Raw genomic sequence first — 7,658 nt, forward strand, 5'->3', positions numbered from 1 at the left:
AAAGGCAAAAACTATTGTACTAAAATTGTATTCATATTGATTAAAAATCGACGAATCATACAATATCTGCATTGAAATGTGGGTATTTTTCTTGGTACAATGTTGTACTATACCAAAAATTGTACCAAATACTGAATATCATACAGTTTAATGCCCATTGGATTGCAATAGATGCATAAGGAAGTATCTGCAGTTTCTTGGATTTGATGGGGAGGAGAGATCTATAGTATTTACTATAAAAGAAGCGTAATTGAACATTGTATATTAGGGAATTCATTCATAGCACTATGTATGAGGATCCATATATATATATATATATATATATACACGTATACGTATGTCATACTGTAAAAGGTCAATTAATTAAATAGATTTCTCTTTTATAAAAATAATCATCTCTACCTATTAGGGGTGAAAGAGTGTCTGTCTTCTCATTGTTTTTTGGCGGTATAGGTATACATGTGCACATACTATGGCTTGTGTCTCCATCTCACCAGACACATAGTGTAGTCCAGTCCTAATTATCAATTTTAGTAGTCAATTATGACAGGAGAATTGTGATTTCCCTCTTGAGGAGTTACAAAAGCTTGAGTTTTGCATCAATTATAGTATGACACAACCTTCAATTACACAAAGTGCTTATTAGGTTGCAATTGTAGGATCGCGATGATCTGATCAGAAAATTAATAATTAGTTTCCTGTAATTTATTTGTATTATTCAGCCAATTAATTTTAGGTAGCCATACTTAATAATCACTCAAATTTAACATCGGTTCAAATCCAAGTCATTGTCTTTTGATTGTAACTTGGGTGGGGAGTGATGACTTTTTAAGTATCCTTTAAGGGGAACATTATGAGTTGAATACTTTCCATGGGACAGGATGAGTTTATCAGTTTCTTTCTCATGGGATTAGTAAGCTTGATGAGTTCACATCAATCTGAATTGGAAGAGGAAATATATATATTATGATTTGAGAGAGAAATCATGAATCTTGATAGTTGTGATTTGTCTTAGAAATCACTGATTGTCGCATATATTTTGTCAGCCTGAGGATGTGACTTGTCTCCCATGAAGAACTCATGAACTGTGTTATGAACTTCAATCCAACTGCAACCAGGAGTTTTTATTATCCTATTTTCCCGTATATTCAGCCTACATTTTGCTGCATCATCCAGATGACCAACTGAAGCATAAACATTGGCCAGGTAAACATAACTGCCAGAGTGTTCAGAGTCTAGCTCAAGGATATGCTGTACAACACGTTCACCCCGTTCAATGGGCATTGAATTGATCAAATCCTCTGCTTCAATAAGGTGCTCAACACGGCTCAGCAGATCAACCACACAACCATAATGCTCAATCTTGGGAGTGATTCCATACTTGTGATCCATCATATTGAAATACTTTAATCCCGTATCTACTAACCCAGCATGCGTACATGCTGATAATAAGCCCATGAAAGTGACCTCATTCAGCTTTATGCCACATTCAAGCATTTCAAAGAAGTAATCAATTGCTTCCTCTGCATGCCCATGCATAGCCAACCCAGAAATAATTATACTCCAGGAGATTACATCTCTCTCTTGCATCTTATCAAATATTCGCCTAGCCTCAGCTACGAATCCACACTTCGCATATATGTCCACTAGTGCATTTCCCAAGAAGAGACTCAATTCCATCCCACTCCGACTAATGAAATGATCAGTCCACTTCTCCAAATCAAATGCACTTAGGTGCGCACAAGCTGACAACACACTTATAAGAGTCACATTGTTGGGCCTTACACTATTAGTCTTTTGCATCTCATGGAAGATGTTGATAGCATTAGCGTACTTCTCATTTTGTGCATATCCAGCAATCATAGCATTCCAAGAAACCATATTTCTTTCGGGCATGACATCAAATAGCTGGTGAGCAGCTTCAAGGTCACCTGATTGGGAATAACCAGCGATCATAGCCGACCAAGAAACCAAATTCTTTATGGGCATTTTATCAAACACCCTTTTCGCCAACTCAACATTGCCACATAAAGAGTACCCAGCGACTAAAGTGTTCCAAGAAACCACGTCTCTGACCAGCATTTCATCAAACAACAGTTGAGCGATGTCTAGATTGTCGAATTTAAAATACATATCAATCAGAGAGTTTTGAATGAATATATTGAAGCTGAATCCAGTCTTGATGATCACAGCATGAACTTTACAGCCATCAAGCATAGCCACAAAGCCAGCGCAGGCCTTGAGAATAGAGGTGAAAGTGTATTAATCAGTGGCAGGACCAGTTGGGGATGACTATTGACAAAAACCACAGGAGGGGATCACATGCCAAATAGATTTTCTATGCGAATTACAAAAACCACAAGAGGAATCAATATTTATCCATTTTCCAAGAATGTCCCTCGCGGGAAGGCCATTATGTTAGAGCCTCCAGAAGAACAACTTAAATTTTGGATGGATTTTTAACTTACCAAAAGAAATGCCACCATTTGGAGGAAGAAGATGATTTTGGCACACCTATTTAAAATCCAAACAAAATTAATAGCATTATGCAAATGAATAAATTTAGCAGCAAGTTTGGTGGTTAAAACTCCTTGTTCAGATACAATACACCAACAATGATTCTCCAAAGAGGAAAAAAAAAAAAAAAAAAAAAAAAGAGAAATATCCACTATTTTATTAATAAAAGGAGGAGGCAAACAAGATGATGATAGATCAGCGGGAGGAGGTATGCCGCAAGCCGATGGCTCAATCAATAGAAAGGCAGGGTTGGGAGGGGCATATGAGACTTTTTTAGGGGAGGAGGAGAGAGAGAGACATGGGCACTGTTTGACAACATTCCGTTTCTGTTGTTTATGCATTTTCTTGTTTTTAGAAACGAAGAAACAACCTAAAAAGCGAACAAAGTTGTTATGTTTCACTCGTTTTTAAAAACATAAATCAAAATTTATGCATTTTTACAATTCCAGAAAGGACTTCGATGAAACAAGGACTTGTTTCGCCGTTTCTAAAAACGAATTTGAGAGGAAAAAAAAAAGGTTGCCGTGCCCAATAAATTTCTCAAACATTTAAACCTAAAAAATGGCAATCGAACCCTCTCTCCCTTTCGGGCATTTGATGATATTATTGGATTTTTTAGTGACATTATGTCCGCAAATAGCGTTTCGAGAAACAGATTTATCAAACACCGAAGGATTAGTTTTTATTTTCGAAAACATGAAAAGCCGTTTCTGTGCCATAAATCACTTGATTTGTGTATATTGGTGACGTAGCTAGCCTTTTCCCTTGATAATATTCCAATAAAAAGAAATTAGTCTCAGATATGATTTCTAAGACATAGGGCAGAAATAGAAATGGTGCCTTCGCCCAAGTGCGGCATAATGCCCAGCACCATGAACGGAGTAGAGATTCTAGAGAAGCCGCTGTGAGGGAGAGCCTAACACCTTGTAGGTTAATTCTTGCATTAACGGGGCATAACAGTTTTTTTTTTTTTTTTTTTTTTTTTTTAAGGTTTTGTTTCTGTTCTAATGCTCTTTTTCCTCTTCTGTTTTGCTTTTGTTTCAGGGTTAGAGATTATTTGTTTAATATGAGTTTTGATTTCATCACCCAGTGCCTCCACTTCTGTTTAAGTTTCAAAAATTCTCTTTGAATCAAATTTCATCAAGCTGGCCCTTCAACCACACAACCATCGCAAGCTCAGTAACCTACTGATAAAATGCGCCTCTCAACTGGGCATGAGACAGGTACTACAGATTCAAGCACAGTTAATTACCTATGCACCTCCATTCCTTGACCCCAACTTTGTTGCTGTCAAGCTTATTGGTGTCTGTGCCATCCATTGCAAACTGCGGCAAGCTGCCCTCATATTCAGCCAACTGGCTGTCCCAAATGTCTTTGCTTGGAATGCCATTCTCAAGGCCTATGCCCAGAACCACAACTGGGCTTACACTCTTCGTTACTTCAACTGTCAACTGTCATCCCGAACTGGTCCTGCCCCTGATGAATACACTTTCACCTCTATTCTCAAGGCCTGTGCTGGCCTTGTGGCTATGCTTGATGGCTGTAAAGTTCATGCTGTGATCATCAAGACTGGATTCAGCTCCAATATATTCATTCAAAACTCTCTGATTGATATGTATTTTAAATTCGGCAATCTGGACATCGCTCAACTGTTGTTTGATGAAATGCTGGTCAGAGACGTGGTTTCTTGGAACACTTTAGTCGCTGGGTACTCTTTATGTGGCAATGTTGAGTTGGCGAAAAGGGTATTTGATAAAATGCCCATAAAGAATTTAGTTTCTTGGTCGGCTATGATCGCTGGTTATTCCCAATCAGGTGACCTTGAAGCTGCTCGCCAGCTGTTTGATGTCATGCCCGAAAGAAATGTGGTTTCTTGGAATGCTATGATTGCTGGATATGCACAAAATGAGAAGTATGCTAATGCTATCAACCTCTTCCATGAGATGCAAAAGACTAACAGTGTGAGGCCCAACAATGTGACTCTTATAAGTGTGTTGTCAGCTTGTGCGCACCTAGGTGCATTTGATTTGGGGAAGTGGATTGATCATTTCATTAGTCGGAGTGGGATGGAATTGAGTCTCTTCTTGGGAAATGCACTAGTGGACATGTATGCGAAGTGTGGATTCATAGCTGAGGCTAGGCGAATATTTGATAAGATGCAAGAGAGAGATGTAATCTCCTGGAGTATAATTATTTCTGGGTTGGCTATGCATGGGCATGCAGAGGAAGCATTTGATTACTTCTTTGAAATGCTTGAATGTGGCATAAAGCCGAATGAGGTCACTTTCATGGGCTTATTATCAGCATGTACGCATGCTGGGTTAGTAGATACGGGATTAAAGTATTTCAATATGATGGATCACAAGTATGGAATCACTCCCAAGATTGAGCATTATGGTTGTGTGGTTGATCTGCTGAGCCGTGTTGAGCACCTTATTGAAGCAGAGGATTTGATCAATTCAATGCCCATTGAACGGGGTGAACGTGTTGTACAGCATATCCTTGAGCTAGACTCTGAACACTCTGGCAGTTATGTTTACCTGGCCAATGTTTATGCTTCAGTTGGTCGGCTGGATGATGCTGCAAAATGTAGGCTGAATATGCGGGAAAATAGGGTAATGAAAACTCCTGGTTGCAGTTGGATTGAAGTTCATAACACAGTTCATGAGTTCTTCATGGGAGAGGTCACATCCTCAGGCTGACAAAATATATTCGACCAGTACTTGGGCAATATCAAGTATCAGGTATGATTCTTTTCTCTTTTGTTCTATAATTTTGCCCTAATTTCATTCTTTTGAGCTGATGAATCTGGAATTTTGGGTTAGAATATCGTTTTTTAGGTTTTTGTTTTGGAAAGGATCTGGAAATTGGAATGTTCCTCTGTGTTAATTTTTGTAATTCGATGGTAGTTTCTGTTGAGATTTCTGTGTTTTTTATGTAGTTTGATTGCAGATCTGAGTGTTTCTGTGGTTTTCCCTAAACGAGTATAAATTTCAGAGCTGGTATAACCTCTAACTGTGTGGGTGTGTGTGTGAGAGAGAGAGAGGATAATGGCTGCCCTTTCTCTCTTGAGGCAGAGTGAACAATATTTCTCTCATGATGCCTGCCCTGTATCAGAGGATAATGGCAGGCCATATTAACCTTACAATGATTCACAATCTCCCTCTGGGCTCTGATGATACTTTGTGTTGATCAAAACAGATTCTTCCCTCTAGGCACATTACCTTTCCCATTGTGATCAGGGGCTTAAATGTCATTTTCATGCTCTTTTATTTTAGTTTTTTCCTTTGGATCTTGTGGGATAGTTGGTTTTGTAGTGATAACGGATTTGGGTTCATCCCATTATATTTTATTTTATTTATACGGAATTGTTCATGTCTTATGCTGTACTGCAGCATTCTCATGAACTGTTCCATTCTCCTTCTGTCCTCCATAGCTGAAGTGCTTGAACAATATAACAAATTTCCTGCTGGGACACCAAGGTTACTTGTATCATTGATGTGGTTCATGTGGAAACCTTGTGCCATAAAATGCAGCATGAATTGATCAATTCAAGCCATGTTCCATTGCAAACTTGGTGACGTTCATGCTGTTATTGATTTGTTAGAATGACCCATCAGTTGGACTAGGGCGGTTCATCTTCTCTTGGTTAACCATGTTCCCTAAAGACCAAACTCCTGGAAGAAATGCAGTCAGGGAAATGTGTCTTTGGCTCGCTCTCTATATAAAAACAAAAAAAAAAAAAAAAAGAAAAAGAAAAAAAAAACAAACTTAATTTAGACTCATCCTCAAAAGAGCAGCTCAATATGGACCTTAGAGTAATTCACAAGGGATTTCATGTATTGGTACAGATGGATTGAGTATTTCTTGGTATTTCTTGGTTTACAAGGATGGGATAATATATGGTTAAGCATGGATGGGGATTAATAAGAAGATTGTTTTAATATTGTGATGCAAAATTAACAGATTTAGTACATCCATGCAGATATACTTTTTTAGTGTTCTTTGGAAGTAAATTTTTTTTTATAGATTTGATTGTCTGGGAAGTTTGAAAGGGTTCTCTGTGGTGTCTGTCTTCTCATTGTTTTTTGATGGTATAGGTATACATATGCACATACTATGGCTTGTGTCTCCATCTCACCAGACACATAGTGTAGTCCAGTCCTAATTATCAATTTTAGTAGCCAATTATGACAGGAGAATTGTGATTTCCCTCTTGAGGAGTTACAAAAGCTTGAGTTTTGCATCAATTATAGTATGACACAACCTTCAATTACACAAAGTACTTATTAATTTGCAATTATAGGATCGTGATGATCTGATCATAAAATTAATAATTAATTTCCTGTAATATATTTGTATTATTCAGCTAATTAATTTTAGGTAGCAATACTTAATAATCACTCAAATGTAGCCTCAGTTCAAATCCAAGTCATTGTCTTTTGATTGTAACTTGGGTGAAGAGTGATGACTTTTTAAGTATCCTTTAAGGGGAACATCATGAGTTGAATACTTTCCATGGGACAGGATGAGTTTTTCAGTTTCTTTCTCATGGGATTAGTAAGCTTGATGAGTTCACATCAATCTGAATTGGAAGAGGAAATATTTATATACATATATATATATATATATATTATGATTTGGGAGAGAAATCATGAATCTTGATAGTTGTGATTTGTCAGACCTCATATTTCATTAGCTTTAAACAGATATGCCTGCAGTTCCTTCTTTTAAGTTGAATATAACAAATTGAAAATGAACATTGTGATGGTTATCTGCTGCGGTTTGAGAAAAATTATTTTTGGATTGAAAACCTTGCTTCTCCATCACCATAATGCAATTGTTTCAATCATGTCAGCTGTTCTGGGATAATGGATTTTTTTTAGATTATGCTGGGTGAAATGCTTAGAAAATTTATTGAATAGCCATTATTGTTTCTATGTTGTTATAGCTGTCATGAGTTTCAACATAGTCGAAATGATTAGAACTTGCTTTTTTTTTTTTTTTTTTATCTTGAATATATGTTTTTAATTTTGATTGCCCTATCAATATCTCTATATAAACCCACTTTTGAATAGTTCTACTTAGAATTTAGGATGGATTCCAATTTTGAGGTTTTGGAGTTTAGGAGGCCTATTTTG

General features: G+C 37.2%; 1 protein-coding gene and 1 pseudogene across 1 annotated transcript; one reads left to right on the forward strand and one right to left on the reverse strand.

Moving 5' to 3' along the window:
* Positions 1-567: 567 nt before the first annotated feature.
* On the reverse strand, positions 568-2,599 carry LOC122083166 (pentatricopeptide repeat-containing protein At2g44880-like). Its single transcript, XM_042650876.1, has one exon. It carries the CDS (start codon positions 2,215-2,217, stop codon positions 1,012-1,014), a length of 1,206 nt encoding a protein of 401 aa, XP_042506810.1. The 5' UTR covers positions 2,218-2,599; the 3' UTR covers positions 568-1,011.
* A 647-nt stretch (positions 2,600-3,246) lies between these two features.
* The window catches only part of LOC122083428, an 8,220-nt pseudogene continuing 3,808 nt past the window's right edge, over positions 3,247-7,658 (forward strand).

The sequence above is a fragment of the Macadamia integrifolia genome, chromosome 7, assembly GCF_013358625.1.
Source record: "Macadamia integrifolia cultivar HAES 741 chromosome 7, SCU_Mint_v3, whole genome shotgun sequence".
Lineage (NCBI taxonomy): Eukaryota > Viridiplantae > Streptophyta > Magnoliopsida > Proteales > Proteaceae > Macadamia > Macadamia integrifolia.